This window comes from Melospiza georgiana, chromosome 12 (assembly GCF_028018845.1).
Source record: "Melospiza georgiana isolate bMelGeo1 chromosome 12, bMelGeo1.pri, whole genome shotgun sequence".
Taxonomy (NCBI): domain Eukaryota; kingdom Metazoa; phylum Chordata; class Aves; order Passeriformes; family Passerellidae; genus Melospiza; species Melospiza georgiana.
In genome coordinates, this window is record NC_080441.1 from 15,273,524 (window position 1) to 15,296,207 (window position 22,684).

Below are 22,684 nucleotides of genomic sequence, written 5' to 3' on the forward strand. Positions count from 1 at the left end.
CAAAAATGGGGATTTAGGAGGAGATCCTTAGGGGAACTCTCAGCCCCTCATCTGTTCCTTGGGTACTTAGGGCTTCTTGCAGGCACATTATGATGGGTGCTCTTGGAGACACAAAATTCCCAAGATTTTGCAGTTTGGATCAAAGTGAATGTGTTCAAAACTTGCCTCACAACAGGGAGGCAAGTTTACCTCTTTGAGCATTGGCCTGTGCCATATAAGCATTGCCAAGGAGAATAAAATGGGACCTGAATGCCTTGTCTCAGGGTTGCTTTTGATGAGTGTGACACTGTCTTTAGTAGCCACCTAGAGTCCTGCTGTGTTCTGTGGTTTCAGTGTGTTTGCACCTTTTTTGCAGTCTTGGACACCTCGTAGCTCTCCCAGCTTGTCCCCATAAGTGTTTTGGCCTGTGGGTAGTTGTCTGCAGAACAGCAGTACAGTGAAGCCAGGGCAAAAACAGCTTTTCTGCTCAGCTGGGTTTCTGGCCACAGTCCTGCTTTGCCTCCAGCCCCTGCTGGTTGATGAATACCTGTGTGCCACCAGGGATGGGCCCACGTGTGGAGGCCCATCAGTGGGAAAGGCTCTGCCCTCTGCATGTCTCCTTTGTGGTGGTGTGTGAGCAAGGAGGGCTGGGGCACAGGGAGATGGTGGGTGCACACTGCCTTCTCCTGAGCTGTTATTTCCCCTTCAGAGCTGTGTAAGAGCAGCAGCCAGAGCCCTGACTCTGACTGGGTGGGTTGTAGGAGCTGTGGCAGTGCCATTGCTGCAGTGGCACTTGGTGTTGTCCATGGGCTAGGACACCATTTCTCCCACCATGCAGCTTGGGTATGGCTCAGCTTTTACAAAAGCAGTCCTGGCTGCACCTGCCAGCCTTCATTCTGCTACAGGCTTTGTAAGAAACTCAGTTACTGCTTTGGGCATGTGCCTGCATCCTCCCCTGGGTAATCCCCAGTGCAGTCAGTGTCCCAGCTCCCATGTGCAGGATCTCCTGGAACGTTCCTGCAGAGGAACCGGCTGACTCGACAGCTGCCCTTGCTTCAGGCTCCCACTTACAACAGGTGGCTTCATTCCCTTTTTGTGGCTGCTCTCTGGAGCCTGCAGTCTGTACTCTGGCAGTTCTTCCAGCCACAGAGCAATAGGGAGGAAAATCCTGGCCCAAGCACATGAAGGATGCAGGGCCCACCAGGACAGGGACCCAAGTACTGAAATTGCCAGACTTGTGGCATGCTGTGTGTGACTGCCTGCAGCCTCTCCTGGCCTTGCCAGCAGCTCTGCTTGTTTCTGGTCAGGCTTGAGAAAGCATGGAGCCTTTCATCTTACTGGTGTAGCTGGTATTTTGTGTGTAAGCTGGAGTGTGTGGCAGCTCAAGGCCAGCCCTTAGTGCAGGTGTAGAGATGAGGTAAAAGGAGCCAGCATCACATCACCTGGGGTAGGCAGCCCCTCACCCCAGCCACAGCCACGCTGTCTCTGCCTTGTCCCTTTCCTGGCCAGCACAGGGTGGTGGTGGGTGCAGGCTGGGAGCCAGCCCAGGCTGCCCAGCACTGCAGGTGCTCTGCCAGCTTCCCCAGCAGTGAGCCCTGTGGGGACCTGGCTGCTGTGGCTCATCCCAGCCCTGCAGGGGATGGAGCTGCTGTTGCAGGGACAGCAGGGAGTCTGGCACGCTGGCTGGCACTGTGGTTAACCAGTGCTACCTACCCCTGGCAGCCAGCAGCACACCCAGCTGCCTGTTCCCTGCCCAGCCCTCCCTGGGGCTGAGTGATAGCATAGCAGGCAGGTCCAGCACTGTCTAGCCAAGCCTGGTGGCAGCTGTCCCAGCACCAGTCATGCTTGCACTGGTGTCACTGTTCCAGCACCAGTACTGACTCAGCTGGTACTACCCAGCACCAGTTGTCCTGGCCTTTTACTGCCCAAGCACCAGCTTGGCCCAGTACAAGCTGGCCTGGCCCCAGTGGAGGGAAAGCATCAGCAGCATGGATCAGGAAAAAGCTGATCCTGGTTCCTGGCCTTGCTCACTGAGTGTCTGCTTGGGAGTGTGAGCAAAATGCTTCTTCTTCAGCTGCAGAAGCAGCACCCCCACCTTGGCCATGTGTGACCAGGTACCAGCCAGCTCCTTCCTTTGGCACACTCCATTCCTCCTTGCTGAAGTGCCACAGCCCCTTGAAAAACTTCCCTCTTTTCCTCTCAAACACACAATGCTGCAGCAGTTGCTTATCTGAGCATGGCAAGAGGACAGAGCTGAGCTGAACAGGATAGGTGTAGCCTCAGTGACCAGCTGCTGGCCATGGACCAGAGCTGTCAGTGCATGACCCCAGCCTGGCTGAGAAACCTGGTTGGGTTTCCTGACACTTGGGCCATCTCAGTGCTGTGCTCAGCCAGACATTGCTGTCCTGCCTTCACAGCAACCATGCAAGTCTGGATCCCCTTCACAAAATCTAGCAGAAATAAAGCACACATCCATGTCAAACATAATATATTTATAGCAAAAATAGGCTTTTTCTGTAGCTTCCATACACAAGGTTTTCTCCCCGTATATTTACGCAGTAAACAGGTCGACTGAAGCAGCGTGCACTGGCTGACTCGACAGCTGCCCTTGCTTCAGGCTCCCACTTACAACAGGTGGCTTCATTCCCCTTGGTGGCTGCTCTCTGGAGCCTGCACTGGTGCCCTTGTACCTCTCCAGCCAGGGGTTGTGGCACAGGCAGGGAGCAGCCCAGGGAGATGGGAGGAATGGTCGTGTAGCCCCCCCAGGCAGAGGGCAAGGCTGGTGGACAGGCTGCCTCTGTTCAAATGGGGCAGTCCCAGGAGTGCCCCCACCCCACATTCAAGGAGAAGCTTCCTGTAGCTTACCTGTGCTGACCACAGGCTCCTCCACCATGCTGTTAAGCAAGTGACTGGGCACAGGGCCTCAGCCCTCTCATGGTGGTAAGAAGATACAAAACACATTAACTCAAACAAATTAACAAGCCTCCCTTGTTTCTCCTGCCTCTCTGCTGATGGGAAGCAGAGGAGGGGCTTAGGACTGCCAAAGGCCCCAGCAGAAATCTCCAGTGCCTGAACACTGTCAAAGAACCTTCTCATCCCGCTGTCAGAGAAGGCAAAGCACGAGGATGCTCTGCCAGCAAGAGCTTCACAGTTTGGAGTTTGCTGGGTCATCTCTTGTCCATCCCAGAAGGGTTTGGCACATAAACCTAAAGGACATAACACGCAGGCAGCAAGTGCATCCCCTTGCTGAGCTGGGGAAGGGCCCTTGCTAGGAGCCAGCACTCTTGCTGCCTAACCCTGCAACTCAGAACATTGCAACACACCCACATGCTGCCCCCACTGTTCCCAAGTGAGAGACACCACCCCACTGAGGACAGGTGCCCAAGTGTGGCTTTGCAAGCAGAGCAGCCACTGCAGCACAGGGAAGGAAGCCAGTGGTCCCCTCTGCCCTCCTTGTGCCACCGAGGCTCCCACAGCACCCAGGCAAGGAGCATCCCTCTAATCTGGCCCCAGTCCCCTCCCCTCTTCCCTCTCCCCCATGTTTTTGGCAGTCCTCCTTGGACATGTTCAAGTCTCCAGCATCTCAGCAGCACGGACTTGCCTCACAGTTTGGTAATTGCACGTAACAGGGCCACTCAGTGACCCCCACAAGGCGGGGGGGAACCAACAAAAAGGAACAACAGAGTCAAGTGAACTAAATCGAGGAATCCCTCGCCGTCGGTCCCAGCGTGAGGGTCCCACACGAGTCCAGGGACAGAGGAGGCTGCCGGGCCCTGCAGCAGCTCCAGCATTTAGGAGATCATGTACTGGGTGATGGCCTGCAAGGCGTACAGCAGCTCTGCCTGCATCCGGGCTTCCAGGATCAGCAGGTTCACGTGGACCTGCAGCAACACAGAGAGGCTCAGGCAGCTGAAGTGTGCTGTGCTCAGCGGTGCAAGCAGCTGCCCACCTGGGCAATGAGTCTTGTCATCAAAATGCCACCAATTTTTCCAGCTCAGGCAGCTCCCCTTTTCCCCTCCCTGCTTCCCAGAGCTGTGTGCCAGGGAGTCCCCTGCATACTTGGCACCAGCATTCCAGGCTGGCAGCAGCACAGTCCCCGACACCCACAGCAGCTGCTCCTGTGAGTTACAGCTTGAAAGAGGGCTCGCCAGGAAGCACTCAGCACTGGGGTAATGACCTTGGAGATGCCTGGGCTGCTGGTGCCCCTGGCCTCATCACAGTGGGCAGCCCCATGCCACACTAAGCCCAACTCCTTACAAACAGCCAGTTTCCATCATCCCCCTCCGCCTCAGACTGGTTTGGTGGCTCAAAAACCTCCCATATACCTCACAAAGCACCCCAGCTTGCAGCCCCTGCCCACTCTCCGCCCCAGGCAGTCAGAGCCAGGGGCCAGCTATCCCACCTTTTCACTGTGCTTGAACTGCTTCCAGAACCTGTCAAACATCTCTGAGTTTGTCTTCTCTGGGTAGCAGGTTACAGTTTTAATGTAAACTTTGAGCATTCGCTCCAGGAGCTGATTCACTTCTGCATAGTCATAATCATCGTACCTGTGGGGAACACAGGGGGGAGTCACAGCCAGCACCTTGCCTGTGGCCTGCCTGGGGCATGGCACATCCACAGAGCAGGGGGGCACATGGCAACATCCACCAGGCACCAAAACCCTGCCCCAAAGCCCTGGCCAGAGCAGTTCAGTATCTGTTCCCGGCCTGTCTCAACATGCAGGCAGGGGATTCACCTCTGTCCCTTCTCCATGCTCATGTGGATGACAGACTGAGTGCCCTCCCCTCCCGCCTGAGTCAGCTCAGTTTTCTCCCCTGGACCATGAGGTTGGTTTCCCTACCTAATGCCAAACATGCAGTGGATGTAGTTCCAGATGCCCCGCTTGAAAACAGAGGGTTCACAGCCCTGCCGCTTGGCCATGGCACTGCTCTGCAGACCATCCACCATCCGAAACTTCTCATCCAGGAGATGCCCAATGTCAGAGTACAGCCGGTTGACCAGTGAGAAGCCATGGTCTTCCCAGGAGTAATCCTGTTGAGCACAGAAAGAGGATTTTTGCAATTTCAAAAAGGAGCTTGGAGCATGTTCCCAGGAAGAAAGCCTGGAGACCTTGGGAAGCAGAAGAATTCAGTGAATATGCTCTGGAGGTAGCTCTGCCCAAACCACATCCCTTACCAAGCAGCTTTTGAATGATTTTTACCCTTGCCTCCAGGAGGGCCATGTGAAAAAAATCATCAACTCTTGGGGACAGAAGTCACCTCCCTCTTCCCAACCCTAGTGGGGCAGGGCCAGTCTGCATGGGCAACTCTGCCAGTATTTATGGGAGGGGAGGGGAGCCCAAGCTGCTGCCCACCCAGAGAGCAGGAGCCTTACCTGGACTCTGAATACCTGCGTCTGATCCTCATCACGACGGGCAAAGTCTTGGTATCCAAAGTCAGGGTCCTGCATGTAGCACGCAAGGTTGGTGGCACCGGTGACTTCCCCGTCAGGATCTGCAAGAGGGGAGAGCCCTGCAGCTGGGTCAGAGCAGAGCTCAGCTGCCCTGCTCCCAGCCACATCAACCAGCCCTTGCTCTGCCCCTCTGAACCACACATCATGGAAAATGTAAGGCATAGAGGAGCAACAAACACACAGGGATGCCACATGAACTCCCACCCTGCTCCCTGCCCCTCACCTTCCTCTCGGTCCTGCTGCAGCAGCCTCATCTCGTCCCTGCCCTCAGTCTCCACATGGATCCGCTGCATGCGTTCCCGGAGGGAATCCAGCTCCATGCAGGAGTCCAGGGACTGCACAGACACAGGCCTGGGGGTGAGGGCAGCACTCCCAAGGGCACCCCCCCACACCTGCACAGCCACCCTGTCCCCCCATCCCCTGCCCACCCACCCTGGGGCTCACCCGCTTGCGGTTGATGCGCAGCAGCTCCTGGCCGTAGCTGTTGCTGGCAGTGGCCTCACAGAAGCACTGGTTCCCGAGTGACAGTGGCTTCAGCACGCCCCGGCCCCCCAGCCCCTCGTCCTGCTCGCAGCCACAGCCAAAGACAAAGCTGGCAAGTGCGTGGCAGTGTGCCAGGAGGACGACGGCGTGCACCAGCTCTGCCAGTGACCAGCTCCACTCGCTGATCTTCAGCAGCTTCTGCAGAACATGGACACACCAGCAATGTGACACGTGGGCAGGGTGCTGGCAGCCCCTGGGGAGGCTGCTGTCCCCACTGCCATCCTGATCCCTGGCTGAGAGCCCTTCCCAGTACCTCAATGTGCTCCTTGGTGATGAGCCACGGCCGGTGTGCCAGGATCTTGTTGATCTCGTTGAGGTTGCGGAGTTTGGGGGGGATGAATTCGAGGCCGCGCAGCCACTGGGGGTCCCCCCCTGCCCGCAGGAACTGCAGCACGTGCAGGTTCACCAGGTACCGGCACTGGTGCCGTGCTGCTGCCTGCAAGAGCAGCACATCAGCATCACTGCCCCAGCAGGACAGGCCCCCACACCCACCTCTCACTCAGCCTCCAGGACATTGTGATTTTGGCCCCTGATGAGAAGCCCACGGCACAGGCTGTGTCTGCTGGAGGCTAAGGAGAGCCCCACAGGGCTGAGCAGAGCCCCCATCCCCTCTGGCAGGTGCCAGCAGGGCTCACCATGATGGCGATGTAGTGCCGGCAGTCGAAGGGCAGGGGGCCGTCCATGTGCATCAGGTAGTGCTGTGTCTTGAGGAAGCTGTCCAGGTACTGGGGGTGGTATCCCATCTGCTGGGTCACCGCCTCCAGCCGCCCTCGGCTTGCCAGCACCTTCACAAAGAGGAACTGGGGGCACTCAGGGTCGCTGCTGGACATCTTCACTACCTGGAGGAAACACGCTCTGCTTAGCTCTTCCCAGAGCAGCCCCTGCTGCAGCAGCACACCCCAGCTAAGGCCAGGCTCTGCAAGAGGCAGAGATCCCTCTCCCAGCTAGGTGCTGCCAGAGGGACACTCACAGCCGTCACACAGAGCACTGCTCAGTGACACAGGTAGCAGGAGGACAGGGAGCAAGACACACAGCTTGGTCTCTGTCTGGGAGAAGGCTCTGCGTGGTGAGCAGAACCAAAGGGAAAACCAGGAATAATGTTCCTTGTAGTGGTGCAAGGCCAGACCAGGAGAAACACAACACAAAATACATTCCAGAATGGGCAGCCCATCTGCCAGCATGGAGCCCTCCTGCCCAGTACCAAGATGTGAGAGAGCTGTAGAAACAGCAGAGGGGCTCCCAGCCTCCTGCCCTGGCAAGCCAAGAGGCAAACCATGGCCTGGTACCTTCCATGTGATCAGGAGCACACAGAAGAGCTCCCCACATGTTGCCCAAGCAGACAGCATGGGAGGGCATCCTGCAGCACAGAGCACAGCTCTGTGCCCACCAGAGAAAACACAGATGGGCAGCTTGGCAAGACACAGACACCCCCAGCAATGCCCGCACCAGCCTGGCACCAGGGTCCAGCACAGCTCCAGCCCCTCCTGAGAGGGTGATGGGAACAGAGGGCAGGGATGCTGGAAAGATGCCCAGGCAGCTGCCATGCTCCAAGGACCGTGTTGCCACAATTCCCACCTGACAGCACCTGCACCCTGCCCACCCCAGAGCACGGGTACAGCAGGTGCTACCCGTGTCACACAGGAAGCCACAGCTCCTGCTCACATGTGGGAGCCCAGCAGCACCCCTGGATACAAAGGATGCATCTCGGCTCCCAGGCTTGAACTGAAATCTCTCCTGGGAAATTCTGGCCCTGTCTTGTTCCTTCCACCTGTCTCTCCAGTGCAGTCACCCAAAGGCTGGCTGGTGACTGGAGCATGGGAACAATGGAGAAAACCAGGAGCACTTCTGCAAACCACCAAAGCTCCAGGGTGCCTGGCAGAGCAGCCAGGGGTGAGGGGCAGACAGCAGGGGTGAGCTGTGTGGCAGCACAGAGCAGTTGCACCCACACAGGCAGTGCAGGAAGCAGCTCAGGCTATTTTCCACCATCCTGCACTTCTGGTGAAAACACCATCGCTCAAGTAACAAAAGGTTTACTTGACATTTAGAGTGTCCTCTTCACTTCCTCTGGTAAAAGGGGTCCACAAAACCCCAAAACTCCTATTAAAATGGAAAGATGAAAAGCACCAGCTTCTCTGATCGACAGGAGAAGATGAAAGCCAGAAGTGACCTGCAGAAGCCTCCTACCAAGTCCCTCTGCCTGGGGAAATGAGATGTTGTGAGGACACCCAAGGGGCTACAGCCCTGGTATTGTCCTGGAGGGCTGAGGTGGAGGAGCCAAGGGCCCTTCCACTTATTGGGAAGGGTGGTCCCAGGAAGGAGCTGTGCAACCATGGCTCAGCCTTTGGTGCTGCCAGCTCTCCTCACTCCGTTTGTCCAGGTGATGATGGAGCAAGCAACCAGGCGGATGTGTCTTAGAAGGAGATGATGAAGGAAGGGGGGGATGGAGGCGCAGAACAGCCAGCTCCTCGGCTCTCAGCCCCTGGCCAGGCTGAACTGCCCACTACCAAAGGCACCAGCTCAGCCCAGGGTGTCTCCTACGGGCACCGCCGGCCACATGCCCTCAGTTCTGCCTCCCCAGCCTCTCGCTTGGCCCTAGTGGCACCTTCCTCATCCTCCTCGGCCACAGCCCTCCTCCTCCTCCTCCCGGAGTGCATCCACTCGCACTCCCGGGCTGTGGGAGCATCGCCCCCCTCCCAGGGGAACCTTTGTTTGTCCGGGCCCCCCGAACTCTTGACAGGCACCTCAGATGCCTACCCACCGTACCCACCACCGACCTCGTCCCCCTCCCGGCCCGGCGGACCCCGGGGGAACGGTGCCCGAGGCTCCCGGCCGGCAGCCGTGAGCACATAAAGCAGGCAGGAGGCTGAGGAGCCCGGACAGCGCCGGGATGTGCGGGAGAGGGGCCGGCGGACCCCGCCGTGCTCCCTGCCCGGCCGGGGCTCATCCTTTCGCCCGGTGAGACCGCGGCTCCGCCGGTACCGGTGGCTCCTCCGGTAACGTTCTCTGGATACGGTGCCGCGGCAGCACCTCTGGCCCGGCCCTTGTGCCTGGGTATTCGAGAGAACAGGGGAAGTCCGAGTGCCTGCGGCAGGGACCCCTCCGGCGGTGCCGGCGGCCGGTACCCGGGGCCGGTACCCGGGGCCCCATTGTGCGGGCGGCGGCGGCGGCAGCGCCCCCGGTGAGCGGCGCGGGCAGTGCAGGCGGAGAGAGAAAAACAAGTTTGATTGGCAGTGATGGAGCCACGGCGCCTCCCGCATCCCGCACAAAGGGGACGGGGACGCCACCGCCGCACCGGGACCGGCACCAGCACCAGCACCGGCACCGGGAGTAGGACCAGGACCAAGACCGAGCCGCTGGTCGCGGCATCCCGAGAGCACAGCCCCGCCGGTCCCGCGCACGGCCAGCGGGCATGCCCCGGCCTGCTGGTGCCCTAGCCGTGCCGGCCCGGTGGCGGCGAGCAGGGCTGAGCCCGGTGCTCCTGTACGGGCTCCGGTGGTGGCGGCGGGGCGGGTCCTACCTGCCCCGGCAGCCGCTGGCATCGGCTTCCTCGGGGGTGCTCCGCGCTCTGGGGACACACGATCATGGTGAACCCGTGCCGTGCCGAGCGCAGTCCCAGTGCCCGCTGCCCGCTGCCCGCTGCCCGCTGCCCGGTGCCGGTGCCCCCGCCCGGTGCGGCCGCCGGCAGCGCAGAGCCGGCACCGCGGCAGGCAGGGGGGCGGGCCCGCCTGCGCCAATCGCCGCCGCCAGGGGGCGGCCGCCGCCGCACCACGTGGGCAGGGCTGGAAAGTTACCGGGGCCGGGCGCAGGCCCCGCCCACAGCGGGGCGGGCGGGGCTCGGGGTGCCCCCGCCGCTGGGGGGCGCTGCCGCCTCGCCGGGGCACCGCGGGACGGGCGGGGAGCCAGGCCGGGACCCCATCCCGGGCCCGGCCGTGACAGAGCCCGGCTGAGCCAGGGCCCGGCTGTCCGAGGGTCTGGCTGTGCCAGGGCCCGGCTGTCTGGGGGCCCAGGTGTGTCAGGGCCCGGCTGTGCCGTGGTCCAGCTGTGCTAAGGTCTGGCTGTCCAAGGGTCCGGCTGTGCCAGGGCCCGGCTGTCGGAGGGTCCAGCTGTGCCAGGATCCAGCTGTCTGAAGGTCCAGCTGTCTGAGGGCCTGGCTGTGCCAGGGCCCAGCTGTGCCATGGTCTGGCTGTGCCAGGGCCTGGCTGTCCAAGGGCCCAGCTGAGGGTCCCACTCTTCTCTCAAGCAAGCAGTGATAGGATGGGAGGGTGTGCTCTTACGTGCCTCTGCCAGGGAAGGCTGAGGTTGGATATCAGGAGGAATTTCTTCCCAGAAAGGTTGATCAGACATTGGATTAGACTGCTCAGGTAGGTGGGGGAGTCTCTGTCTCTGGAGGTGTTTAAGGAAAGACTGGAGGTGGCACTCAGTGCCGTGGTCTGGTTGACATGGTGGAGTTTGGACAGAGGTTGGACTCAATGATCTCCAACGTCTTCTCCAACATAATTGATTCTGGGATTCTGTAAGAGCAGCTGCAGGGGACTGCAGTCAGTGTTGGCCAGAAAGGTCTGCTCATCTGCAGGGACAGCAGCAGTGGCCGAGGGCTGCAGGTGGCCGCAGAAGTGGTTGGAGAGCCCAGAGCAGAGCCCATTGCCCAGTGAGGTCACAGCACATCCCCGAGTGTGCAGGGAGCCCTGTGAGGCAGCCAGGAGGGGACCCATGTGCTCGATGTTGGCTGATGAACATGTTGCCACTGTGGGACAGCAGCACTGGCCCCTGCCTCACTGTGTGTGAGAGGTCAGAGGTGCTCAGAGCTGGGGCTCCAGTGGTGCTTTCCCCAGACCCTGCAGGACGAGCCTGGGCAATCCCCTGGTGGGCAGAGCTTTAGTGTCACCAGAACTGGGGACACAGGGGAAGGAGCAGCGAGGCCTGGGGAACTGCCAGGGTGACACAGGGGCTGGCTGGCTGAGGCAGGACACAGGAACAACCACAAAACCACGGATGAAAGGCAAAGAGGAATTTTATTTTCATTACCACACCAACTGCAGGCCCCCCCCAGGCAGCACCCAGGCACATAAGCAGGGATGCAGGCACTGTGGATCTTGGGCCACCCTAGAGGATCACTGAACCTGCTGTTTTTGACTGTTTATCAAGGATTTGTGCAGTTGTGGTTTACCACTGTGATCTGATCTTTCCCACAGCAGGCCAGGAATCTCAAGCATGTTAAATAAGGTGCCACTAAGTCTATCACAGGCCTGTGTTATCTAAACACAAGTTCTACTTACTGAATACACAAATCTAAACAACATGAGTATGGTATATGTGTTTTCCCTACATCAGCTGCAAGGCACTTGAGCGTGTTTACAATCTTTCTTGTCTATCTTTCCTTATTTTTCCACACTTAGCCCCCTGGGACTCCTCATCCTCTGTGTCCCCATCACTTGGCTAGTGGCCCCTGCCTGCTTAGCTGCAGCTGCCCTCACCAGGACACATCCCTGGGTGTGCTTGTGGGCACCTGGGAGCAGGGAGAGCACTTGGCAGGAAGCAAGACCAGGGGTCCAGGGCATTTGGCAGAGAAATGGCAGGAGCAGGGAGCAGGGCCTGAGGAGCAGTAAGGTTTGGCAGCAAAGCTGTGGAGAATGGGGCATGCAGGGGTGCAGGAGTGTGTCACAGCCTCCCATAGCTGTTCTGGTAGGGGCTGTGCTCACTGGGGGCGGCTGGGGGCCCAGGCGTTGGAGGTGGTGCATGGTTGCTGCTGTCCCAGAGGGGCTCGTGGCTGTCCTTGGGTGGCAGCTCAGTCACATAGCAGATGTTCTCGCTGTAGTTGGGCTTGAAGCTCTCCACAACATCTTTGGGGACTCCAGTCCATTCCTCCAGGGAGCAGAGCAGGGTGAGAGAGCTGCCCCCCAGCCCAGCCCCAACCCCACACAGCCAGGGTGAGCCCAGGGCAGGGCTGCCTGTGCCACCTTACCTGGAAATTGCCCTTGTGGGTGATGAACAGCTCATCAAAATTCTTGCTGGGGTTGGGAATTCGGGGCATCAGGATGACCCAGACCCTGTGCAGGAGAGGTGTGTTAGAGGGAGGAGCCCCAGTGCTGCTGCCCAGGCAGCTCCCCACGCTCACCTCTCCATGCGCACCAGCAGGATGACAAGCACCAGCAGCAGCAGGCAGGAGGCAATGGGGACCAGGACCGTGCGGATCCCAAACCAGTACAGATCCTCCACCGTGCCTGGAAGGAGAGGGGTGACACTGATCCCCAGACAGCAAGCACACCGCCATGGCAGCCCGGTGGGACTGCAGGTGGCCCTGCGTGGGTGGCTGTGGCATTGCTCATGGCAAGGCTCAGCTGGGAACAGAGCATGGAGAAGGGGCCTGTCCCCAAGCACTGCCATCCTGTCACCATAACTAGCTGGTGACCCTGTCCTGGCCTAGCCATTCCCTCCAGTGCTAAGAATCCCCTGGCAAAATTCAGCAGGTCCCACTGGTGGGGTATGTTTTGCTTCCAGAAGTACAAAGGATGCTGCTGCCAGCACCCCACATGCCCAGATGGGTCTTGTCCCTAGAGCTGCTGCCTCAGGCCATTCTCTACTTGCTTGGCCATCTCTCACCTGCTGAGCCCTGCCATGCTCCAGTCCATCCTATCCCACTGCAGCTCTCAGAACTTACCCTTGCTGGTGGAGTTGCTGCCCCAGATGACAGGAACGCTCCACTCGCTCCAGAGCTGGGTTGTGCCGCAGAAACTGTTGATCTTGCTGCGCACATAGAAGGTGTAGGACTTCTCATAGTCCACGCTGGGTAAGGAGAAGACACCTCCATTCACCAAAAGCTCCTGCAGAGACATGAGCCCTGAGCTGCTGGCTGGGACCACCTTGGAGGCTGGTGCTCAACTCAGCCCAGGCACAGCCACAAGGGTGCCATGCCCAGGGCTCTCACCGTCCAGCTGGTGTCCTTGTTGCTCTTGTACTTGACAGCGTGCTTCAGGCACCCGTTCCTGGGGTAGGGGGAGGCCCAGGTGAGCTGCAGCTGGTTGTTGCTCATGTTGTGGAGGGTCAGGTTGACAGGCGCCTCTGGTTTCACTGAGAGGGACAAGTGATGCCTAGTGAGGGCTGGCCCCATGGCCAGGGCCCTGCTTGCTGCCAGCTGGGAGCCCCCAGGGAAGCTCTGAGAACCCACAGGGGGGGTCCCCCCACCACTCTGTACCCAGGTCCTGCAGCTGCATGTGCTTTCTGGAGATCTCCAGGGTCTTGCCTCCAACGCTGGCATTGATGAGAACATGGAAAAGCTGGAACTGGATGAGCTCGTTCTTCTGGAAGTAGCAGCCGACCCTGACACCCTGGTGCTGCAGGTACTGCTTGCACTCCACTGCCTTGTCAGACGCGTTCTTGTACCTGTGCCACACTGGGTTACCAGGACTCCCCAAGGCCTCACATGCCCCAGCCCTCACCAGGACCCCCTCCCCAGCACATCCCACCCTGCTTGCTCTGGAGACAGAGCCTGCCCCACCCTGGGCTTGGGGAGCAGGAGAGGCCTGATGGACCAGCAATGCTGGCAGCAGCCTCCCTGCACAGGGACCCAGTGCTGGACACTCGGCTGTAGGACTGGCCATGGGGCAGGGGCACCTACCAGTAGAAGAGGGAGTAGTTGACTGTGGGCATCTCTTTGTTCCCCCACGTGCAGTTCATGTACTCCTCGTTGAAGAGGACACACTCCACTCCTGCAAGCAACAAGACACTGCTGGGCATGGCAGTGGTGGGTGGCTGTGCCAGGGCCCAGGGGTGCAGCAGAGACATGGCACATGCCAGATCCCCACGGATCCCTATGAATGTCCGTCTGTGTGAACCAAACAAGCTCATCAGCCAGCACTGCAGGAGCAGGAGAAAGCCAGGGTCGAGCTTTCCTGGGTTCTAATGTAACACAATGGAGCAAACAGGCTGCTTCTACACCTGGAGATGGAGGGCACCTTCCCACCAGCCCAGGAGGTCCAGGGATACAGAGGGGCTTTTTCCACAGAAAGCTGTTGTTTTTCTGACAGCCAGGCAAGGAGTGCATTTTTTCTCTGAAAACAGTGGCTGGGATGAGAGTGCCAGGTGGAAAGAAACACCTCTGTGTCCTGTCCCCTTCCTGTGCACAGCACTACTGATGGACCAGGAAGGAAAGGGCAGCTGGTGCAGATCCACTGACCATCCTGTCCAACACCCTCACATGGCACAGACCAATAGGATCTGCCAGTAGAGTGATGGGGCAGGAGCACTCCCAGGGGGCTGGTGGGGTCAGAAATGCTCCAGCACTGCAGTGGGCACAAGGACACCCCAACAGGGCTCCCTGGTACAGCCTGACCCTCCTGGCAGCCCCACTGCAAGGGGCCATACAGGTGCTGCAGGTCCTGGGACACATCAGGGGTCGCAGGGTCCCCGGTGTGTGCCACAACAGCACGCCAGCCCACACAGCCCCACATCCTGTCCTCGCCCGCCATCACTGGGAGCTCCAGTCCCCAGCCCCAACCACAAAAGGGGCCCGTGGCCTTCCCTTGTGCCCCTTTACCTGGCTGGCTGTCGGCAGCAGCAGCGTAGGGTCCCAGCCCACAGAGGAGGAGGAGGAGGACAGGCACGAGGAAGGCGCCAGGAGCCGCCATGGGGGCTGCTGAGCGGGGACGCGTGCGAGCAGCCTCGGCCAGGGCTGCCGGCTTCCGCAGCACTCTGCTTCCTGCCCACGGCACCGCCTGCACCCGGCACCCTGCCTGCCCCTGGGCTGCCTGTGGGGCACTGCTCACTCCAGAGGGGCCCCACGGCTCATCCCAGTGGCATCCCACAGCTCATCCCGGTGGGATCCCACAGCTCAACCCACTGCAACCCCGTAGCACATCCCAGTGGGACCCCATGGCTCATCCCAGTGGGACTCCATGGCTCATCCTGTTAAAAATACGTTAGAAACTGTTGTAAAATAGTTGATAGATTGTTAAGCATGTACTGTTAGTTTGGTTATTACATTGTAAAAGGGGTTAAAAGGGGAGTTATAAGTTGTACCATAACACACCTTAGGAAAATGCACCACCCCCAAGTGAAATGAACCAGCCTGGACAGAGCTGTAATGGCCAATCGAGTGCCTTAAACCTTCGTGGAAATGAAGGATCCAAAAAGAAACCAATGCAAAGGGACAAAAAACAGGATAAAAAGGGGCTTCTGACCCACTGAGTATGTGCCGTTCCACCTGGTACATCGCTACATCGCTGCTGAGCAGCCCCAGCGCCGGCGCTGCAGCATCCTCGGCGGGAACGCTCCTGCTCGGCCCGCGGCCCCCTTGCTTTGGGCCTTTCTTTTATTATAATAAATGCTGAGATCACTTTAGCCCCGGGAGCCTGCTCTCGTTTTTAACAATCGCACTGGGACCCCACAGCGCATTCCATTGGCTCATCCCACGGGGACAGTGTCACCCTCCCTGCTCAGTTCCCACGCCTCACACCTGCTGGACCCCCATTTCATCCTGCCGTGTTCCCGTGGCTCACGCTGTAGGGCTCACCGCCCGTGGGCTGCCCCAGGAGCATGGCTGGGATGGGGAGCCCAGCGCCCAGCCCGCCCGGATCCCTGGCAGCATCACGGGGAGGCACCGAGGCAGTGGGAGGGGGCGGCTGCAGGAGAGTCACAGCGGGGCTTGGTGCGTGTGAGAGTACGGCCGGTGTCCGCGGGGGCTGCTGCCGGTGCGGTGATGGCCGCACCGGGGGCGTTGGTGGCCGGGGTCTGGGGGTGCCCCGGTACGGGGGCAGGGGGTGGTGTCACGTGATCCTCTCCGGGCAAGGCACCGGCGCGGCGCCTCCGCCGGGGGGCGCGCGCGCGCCGCTCGGGCTGCCCCGTCCCTCTTCGACACTTTCCGTCTTCGCTCGGAAGGGGTTCGGGCCATCCCGGCACTGCTCGGGACTCTCCTGCGGCGCTCAGCGCTTTTTGTCCTCGCTCGTCTCCGCTTCGGGGACGCTCGGTTCTCTCCGTTGGCTCTCGGATCTCTCCGGCTGAGCTCGGTACTCTTCGTCTGTCCTCGTCCTGTCACAGCAGTACTCGGGTCTCTCCGTCAATTTTCGGCACTCTTCGGCAACATTCGGGCCTCTTCGGCGACGCTCGTGACTCTCCGTGGTCCTTCGGCCCGGCTTCGGCGGCGCCCACCTGCCCCGGCGCAGCGCGTAGCGCGCAGGCGCGGGCGGCCCCGGCGGCCCTTGTTGTGGCCCGGCCGCCCCCGCCCGGCCGGCCCGCCATGGCGGCCTTCGGCGTCCTCAGCTACGAGCACCGCCCGCTCAAGCGCCCGCGCCTCGGCCCGCCTGACGTGTACCCGCAGGACCCTAAGCAGAAGGAGGTGCGGGGGCCGGGCGAACGTGCTGGGGGGACCCGGGGTGCAGGACCGCTGTGCCGGGGCCTGACCTGAGGGAGCGCCGGGTTAGCGGCGCGGGGCCGGGAGCTGGGCGAGGGGGCGCCGTCCCACCGGGACCCCGGGGTGGGGGGCGCCGGCCGGGCCGGGGGAGCCCCGGTGCCGTGTCCCGGCACTGCCCAGGGCGGTGCCTGGTAGCGAGGGCTGGCGGAGGTCGGGGGAGCAGCCGGGCCTCGCCTGGTTCAGCCCCCGCCGTGGGGACGGAGGCGGCGGCGGTGGGCGCGGAGGGGCCGGGCCGGGCCCTGCTGACCGTCCTTCCCCGCAGGATGAGCTGACTGCGCTGAATGTCAAGCAAGGCTTCAATAACCAACCGGCGGTCTCTGGGGACGAGCACGGCAGTGCCAAAAATGTCAATTTCAATCCGGCGAAGGTGAGAGACGTCCCGACGGTCGAGGGCGGGTTTGGCAGGGCAGGCGGCTGGATCCTGCACAGTCTTGGGTCTCGTTCCTTCCGTGTGTCGAGAACTAGGAGATCTTCTCCTTTTTTGTGGGTATTTTTAAGACTTGACCCTCCGTTTCTGTAGAATCCAAATTCTGCATTCGTTTAGAAGTGTGTCCCACCTCTGAGAGAGCAGGTTCTTGTCTAGTTCAGTGCATCTTAGGGGCAAGTCTGTGTCTGCAGTATTGGTTAAGCCAGCATCTAGGACTCCTTAAATTCTGCTGTTAAAGCACAAGGCTGTGATAGTAGGAGAGAGAAGCTCCTTATTGGCTTGGTTACATGATAGCCATAGTAAAAGGAAAGTACGACTTCGTGAAACATCTGGAAGTTTAAAATGGGAGTTATATAATAGGCTTCAACTCCATTTTCCAGTCTCTGAAGTCAAGATGTTGACTTCCTGGCAAAACAACTAGTAATGACCTGGGTTGGAAGGCAATCAATAAGCACAGGATATTTGTTTTCCTTGGCTGATTTCTGTCTGAGGAGCCTTCTGTCTGGTTTGACAGGTATTTTTTTAAAGGGTTGTGTCCATCTCAACTTGAGTCCCTGCTTGATTATTGTATGAGTTGTCTAGACACATTAATCTCTGCAAGTATAACAGAGGAGTTATTGGCAGTTACTTTGTGTTTCAAAAGTTGATACTGGTGAGACTTCTGGTAGTAGTGATGAGTGACAAATTTTAAGCACACTGATCAGGCCTTTGACCTCTGAAATGTAATGAATCCTTTTTTTTTTTTCCTTCTCCTCCAGATCAGCTCCAATTTTAGCAGTATTATTGCAGAAAAGCTACGGTGCAACACCCTGCCTGACACGGGCAGACGGAAACCCCAGGTCAATCAGAAGGATAACTTTTGGCTGGTGACAGCACGTTCCCAGAGTGCCATAAACAACTGGTTCACAGATCTGGCTGGAACTAAGCCCCTCACTCATCTTGCTAAGAAGGTATGTTACAGGAGAGGCAGCCTGGCAGGGCAGAGAGTTTAATCTGTGCTTGTTTCTCAAGGTTTTCTGAAGGCTTTTACTGTTTGCAGAAGTTCCTTGTCTATACATCTTGTGAAGCTTTCAGCTTGCAGAGTGGATGTGGGATTTGTAGTGCCCTGACTGTAGTCATCCACACTTTGAGATCTGGTCTCTAGGCTGTTATTTTGAGGTATGTGCAGCTTTGCCTTTTGGCTTGTAGGACAACACTGATTTATTTTCAGGTTCCGTTGTTTTTCCAAAGAACTGCCACTGTTGCCTTTGGTCTGTTGTTTAGATTAGGACATTTCTATTGTGGAGGGTTTCTCAAGTTCTCAAAAGTCCTAGTGAGAATTACTGAAAATAACCACCTAAATGACTTCCCAGACTTCTGCTGCAGTGAGGTGTTTCTGCTTTTCAGCAGAGTGGAGTACCTGTGCTATCACTTGGTCCCTGATAGCAAGGGAGATAGCTCTCTCTCAGGGGTGGCATACAAAAAAGTGCTTGTGAGTGTGGTATGCACTGTGGAAAAATCATAACTCCCAGTTGCAAAATGATCTGAGTCATTCCTGGGGGGAAAATAAAGTAATCAGATTTTCCCAGTATCTGACTCTTTATAAACTTAGTCCTTCTTTGTGTTTTGACCGTCAGTTTCCTGAGGTCATGGTAAAAGCTTGAACCTTTCAAGGTTTTCCCCTGTTTTCCTGCTATGAGCTCCATCCATTTTTGTGAACTTGGATGTGAAAGAGTGACTGTCAGTAGCCAGGTAGTCTGACTTTGAGGCATCAGAGAGTAATTGGGAAGGATGTAGGAAACATAGCATAAATGACCATCAGTAATTTGGGGACTTGAAGATACCTGCCAAATGGACCTGGTTTTTGTGAATTTTTTTCATTCCTCAGTGAAAACACACATACTTTCACTCTCCAGAGTATTGTGTGGAAATGAGCCCCGCAGCTGTACTTTTCCCTGTGATGTGTTACTGTCTCCTGGTTTATAGTCCTGCAGCCTGATGATTTTACTGGTATCCTCCTGTATTGTATCTTGAATTTTGAATCTTGGATTAATGAATTCCTTCTTGCTATGTACTCAGCTCCCTGTTTCTCTCAGTCTTCTGTTGAGTACTCATGATATTGTGAGATTTCTGTAACCACTTGGTTTTGTATACAAAGTGAAGAGTCCTTCCTTCACTCTGCATGGCAGATACTCTGTTACTGACTCAGTCTGTATCTTTCATAGCTCTTGATGTGCTCTCTGGAGGATAACTTCCAAGATGTTTGCAGGATTCAGGGCATGGATTTACAGTGGTGTAATTATATGTTCTGTCTTCTTTCAATTTGTTTTGTTTCTGTTTGTACTGAAATGCAGCTCTGGTACTGTTGCTTTCTGACCACAAGTGAATTTTGGCAGCAGGTTTTTTTGAGGTAGAGGTACTGTGTTGCTCTGTTGCCTTTTTACCTTTTTCATACTTGCAGCAGGTATAGCTGCTTTAGCTGCTTTATTTATTCCAAGTGCTTGGTTCAGTTTTCTTTCTCCATTTCATCACAGGTGCCCATCTTTAGCAAGAAGGAAGAGGTTTTTGGTTATTTGGCCAAATACACTGTTCCAGTAATGAGAGCAGCGTGGCTCATCAAGATGACCTGTGCCTATTACGCTGCCATCACGGAAACGAAGGTGAAAAAGCGTCATGTCATTGATCCCTTCATTGGTAAGCACTCTGTGGGCAGCACTGCCTTTGGCCAGCACAGCTGTTTCCTTCTAAGCCTGCTCTTGCTTAGTAAGAGGTAGTCTGGAAATCCAAATGAACTTGTTTCCTGCTGATAAGTCCTTGGGTTCTGATGTAACTGAGTAACAGGGCCACCTATGAAAGTACACTGAAAAATAAAGTCTTAGCAGCCATGGATGCCTTACTTTTCTTTCTCCCTGTTAAGTTCTACTGAGCTCCTTTGCTGCCTTACCATTTTTTTTTCTTCCATACAATGATTGTAAAGTTGTAATTTAGTAATGACTGATTAGCTACTTCCCAAGTGAGTATGTACATTTCCCAGAGAATTTTGGTATGTTACTCCCTGTTTGTGTTCCCAGTTTCATTAAACATTACTGGATCCAACATCTTTGCATCCTGGCCTGCTCCAGATTGCTGTGGTCTAGAAGAGTTCCCCTGACTGTGTTCTGGTTTTTTTGGCTTTCCACCTATGCACCATCCTGATTCTTTCCTGCTCCTCTTTGCCACAGTGCTCACTGCTAACCTCTTTTCTCCAGAATGGACACAGATCATCACCAAGTACCTGTCAGAGCAGCTGCAGAAAATTGCAGAGTTCTACAGACAGCTCCCAGGGCAAGGCTGTGGTTCACCATCAGGACCAATGCCCCAAGAGGTGGAACAGGCTTTGAAGCAGTGGGACTACAATGAGAAACTGGCTATGTTCATGTTCCAGGTGAGGGACTGGTGGGAACTACTGGGTTGGTGTGAGCAGAGGAGGGAAGGGGGAGTGGATGCCACATGATTTATTTCTGCAAGATGCTCTCTTTCCTTGTGAATAGACCAGATGCAGTTTTGAGCTCAGTAATAGGACAGGGGTAGCACAGACCTGTGAAAACTTCCAGACTAATGTCCGCTGTTGGAGTGCAAGGCAGTGCTGCTCAGCCTTGCCTTAGTGGAGGTTACTTCAGCTTTCACCCATTTGCTCTGCTTTCATCTGTGTGCAGGATGGCATGTTGGACCGGCACGAGTTCCTCACGTGGGTCCTGGAGTGCTTTGAGAAGATACGGTCAGGAGAGGATGAATTTCTGAAAATGCTCCTTCCTTTGCTGCTGCGGGTGAGAAATGCACTCTCAGCTTGCTTTAGGAGAGTGCTCACTTCTGCTTTGGCCATCCCCTTCCTATTGGATAAGGGGAGAATGAGCTGTTCTGCACCAAGAACACCAGGGAGTGTCCCTGTGAGCATCCTTCTTAGCTCATGCAAGGATGTCTTTTTGGTGCTGCTCTTTTCCAGTTTTTATTCTCCTTTATCCTTTTTCCCTGCACTGGACTTGGTAATCCCTGCCCATGCCACAGCTGTGATAGTTCCACTGGCTGTGTACCAGTACATGGAAACTGCTTTTTTCTTTCTTTCTCTTGTAACAGATTCTGGGCAAATGTTTGAAGCTCTGGGAAGGCTGGGTGTGGGTACATTTTTACACATTAAGTCATTGCCAGAGAACATTTCAAGGCTTTTTCTGATGCTTAGTAGCCAGTGGGTGATCCATGATGCTAAGGAGCTCTCTGCAAAAAGGAACTGCCTCTTGAAGGCAGTGTCACACAGTGTAGTACATTGGGAAGGTCAGGGTTTTTTGTTGTGTTCCTTGTGACAAGGATGTTTGCCCCTCCTTCCATGTTCCCTGCAGTACTCTGGAGAGTTTGTGCAGTCTGCGTACCTGTCCAGACGTCTGGCCTACTTCTGCACCCGCAGGCTTGCCATGCAGCTGGATGGTGCTGGTGGGCACCCACCACACATCCTGTCTGCCCAGACAGGGAATGCTCTTCCTTCAACTCCCACCCCTCAGCCAGCTGCAGGGAATCCTCCTCCCAGCCCTTTCAGCGACTTACTGCTGTGCCCCCAGCACCGGCCGGTGGTGTATGGGCTCAGCTGCATCCTGCAGGTACGTTTCAGTGGTGGTGATCCTGGGGTCAGCAGGGACAGTTTGTGTGCCATCACAGAAAAATCCTTACAGTCTGAGTCAGCAGCTTTGTGAGTACAGAAATATCAAACCATGATTATCTCTGCTGATGTGTTACAGAGCTTTTGTCAGACAGTGCTGTAGCAGTGCCCTTGACTGACTTGCATAAGAAAAATGGTTTGGAATAGAGCCTTTTGCTCTACTCACAGGTGCCCCACATGGCTGGGAAAGCTTTACAAAAGAAGGGATGAGAAAGAAAGAAAGAAAGAAAGAAAGGGTTATTTCCCATGTGTATATCAATAACAGGTTTTCATCCAGGAGAGGAAATTATGCCAGAAATGAAAGTGCTTTGTAATTTGGTCAACTCTTAAAAACAAACATCCCCCTCATCAGAAAAAAGTTCCCACAGAACAAAAAAACAAAAAAACCAGCCCACAACCAAACAGCACACACAAGAAACAGCCCCTCCTACTTTATGGAAGAATGTGGTGATTTAGGAGTGGTAGCAGGCTGTGTAAAGGAACTACTCTAAACTCATAATCTTTGTAGGTGGGATTGATTAAATGTTACATTGCAATAAAAGGGCAAAGTTGCCAAAGCCGTACTGATAGATGTTCAAAGAACTGCTGCTGTTGTGACACTGTGGGATTCAGTTCTCAATGTCCTTGTGTCAGAAAGAGGCAATTTCTGTTCAGTGTGTGCATTCATTCATGATTGTGTTTTTCTCCTTCAAGAGGAGAGTGACTAGGTGAGGTGGGTCCATGCAGGAGTGGAGATTGTTTCTTCCAGGGGAGAAAAGACTTGTTAAAGCAGAGAAGGTTCCAGAGAGTGCAGAATGGAGCAGGAGTTGAAGAGGAAGAGAGCACAAAGCTTGGGAATCTGCTGCTCAAGAGAGGAACTTGAGAGGAAGGAGCCCTGGCAGGATCAAGAAGCAGCCAGCCAGCTCTCAGAGAAAAAGAGGAAAAGAAAAGTTCTATAGTACAGTTGGCTAGAAGTAAGGACCTTTCTACAAGCAAGGGCTAGAGAGCAATGCAGGGTTATAAATAAACATTTTGCATTAAGTCTTGTTTGCTTTCTGGTCAAGACGTTTAGAGGGCTTGTTGGGTTTTTTTTTTCCTATTTTCTATGTGATAAAACATGTCTCTAATATAAAAATTCTGTGTTTGGAGAGTTGCTTTAGGGAAAATAGATGAGCATATGCACCTCAAAGGTTTGTCTGATTTGGAGTTTAGGCACAACCTGCTTAAAAAGTTG

The 22,684-nt window shown here is 56.2% G+C and overlaps 3 protein-coding genes across 7 annotated transcripts in view; 1 reads left to right on the forward strand and 2 right to left on the reverse strand.

The window, feature by feature from the left end:
* Positions 1–2,456: 2,456 nt before the first annotated feature.
* LOC131088656 (sestrin-3-like) lies at positions 2,457–9,637 on the reverse strand. 2 transcript variants are annotated; one of them, XM_058032896.1, is made up of 9 exons: positions 9,491–9,637; positions 6,609–6,812; positions 6,227–6,409; positions 5,875–6,111; positions 5,654–5,765; positions 5,353–5,471; positions 4,820–5,010; positions 4,382–4,526; positions 2,457–3,860 (listed from the first exon to the last, which is right to left on the reverse strand). In XM_058032896.1, exons 1-9 carry the CDS (start codon positions 9,554–9,556, stop codon positions 3,771–3,773), a joined length of 1,347 nt encoding a protein of 448 aa, XP_057888879.1. In that variant the 5' UTR covers positions 9,557–9,637; the 3' UTR covers positions 2,457–3,770. The 2 variants fall into 2 exon arrangements, with proteins under 2 accessions (XP_057888879.1, XP_057888878.1); XM_058032895.1 differs by having other exon boundaries at positions 5,353–5,489.
* Positions 9,638–10,966: 1,329 nt separating this feature from the next.
* On the reverse strand, positions 10,967–14,606 carry IL2RG (interleukin 2 receptor subunit gamma). Its single transcript, XM_058032745.1, has 8 exons — positions 14,507–14,606; positions 13,589–13,679; positions 13,166–13,353; positions 12,899–13,041; positions 12,632–12,794; positions 12,089–12,194; positions 11,936–12,020; positions 10,967–11,835 (listed from the first exon to the last, which is right to left on the reverse strand). Exons 1-8 carry the CDS (start codon positions 14,595–14,597, stop codon positions 11,632–11,634), a joined length of 1,071 nt encoding a protein of 356 aa, XP_057888728.1. The 5' UTR covers positions 14,598–14,606; the 3' UTR covers positions 10,967–11,631.
* A 1,575-nt stretch (positions 14,607–16,181) lies between these two features.
* Positions 16,182–22,684, forward strand: part of MED12 (mediator complex subunit 12) — a 34,790-nt gene continuing 28,287 nt past the window's right edge. For all 4 annotated transcript variants that reach the window (XM_058032491.1, XM_058032490.1, XM_058032492.1 and 1 more), the window contains exons 1-7: positions 16,182–16,303; positions 16,641–16,745; positions 17,564–17,755; positions 19,319–19,478; positions 20,033–20,208; positions 20,480–20,590; positions 21,158–21,412. In XM_058032491.1, the coding sequence (XP_057888474.1) occupies positions 16,205–16,303; positions 16,641–16,745; positions 17,564–17,755; positions 19,319–19,478; positions 20,033–20,208; positions 20,480–20,590; positions 21,158–21,412 (1,098 nt within the window). In that variant the 5' untranslated portion in view covers positions 16,182–16,204. The remainder of the gene's footprint in view (positions 16,304–16,640; positions 16,746–17,563; positions 17,756–19,318; positions 19,479–20,032; positions 20,209–20,479; positions 20,591–21,157; positions 21,413–22,684) is intronic.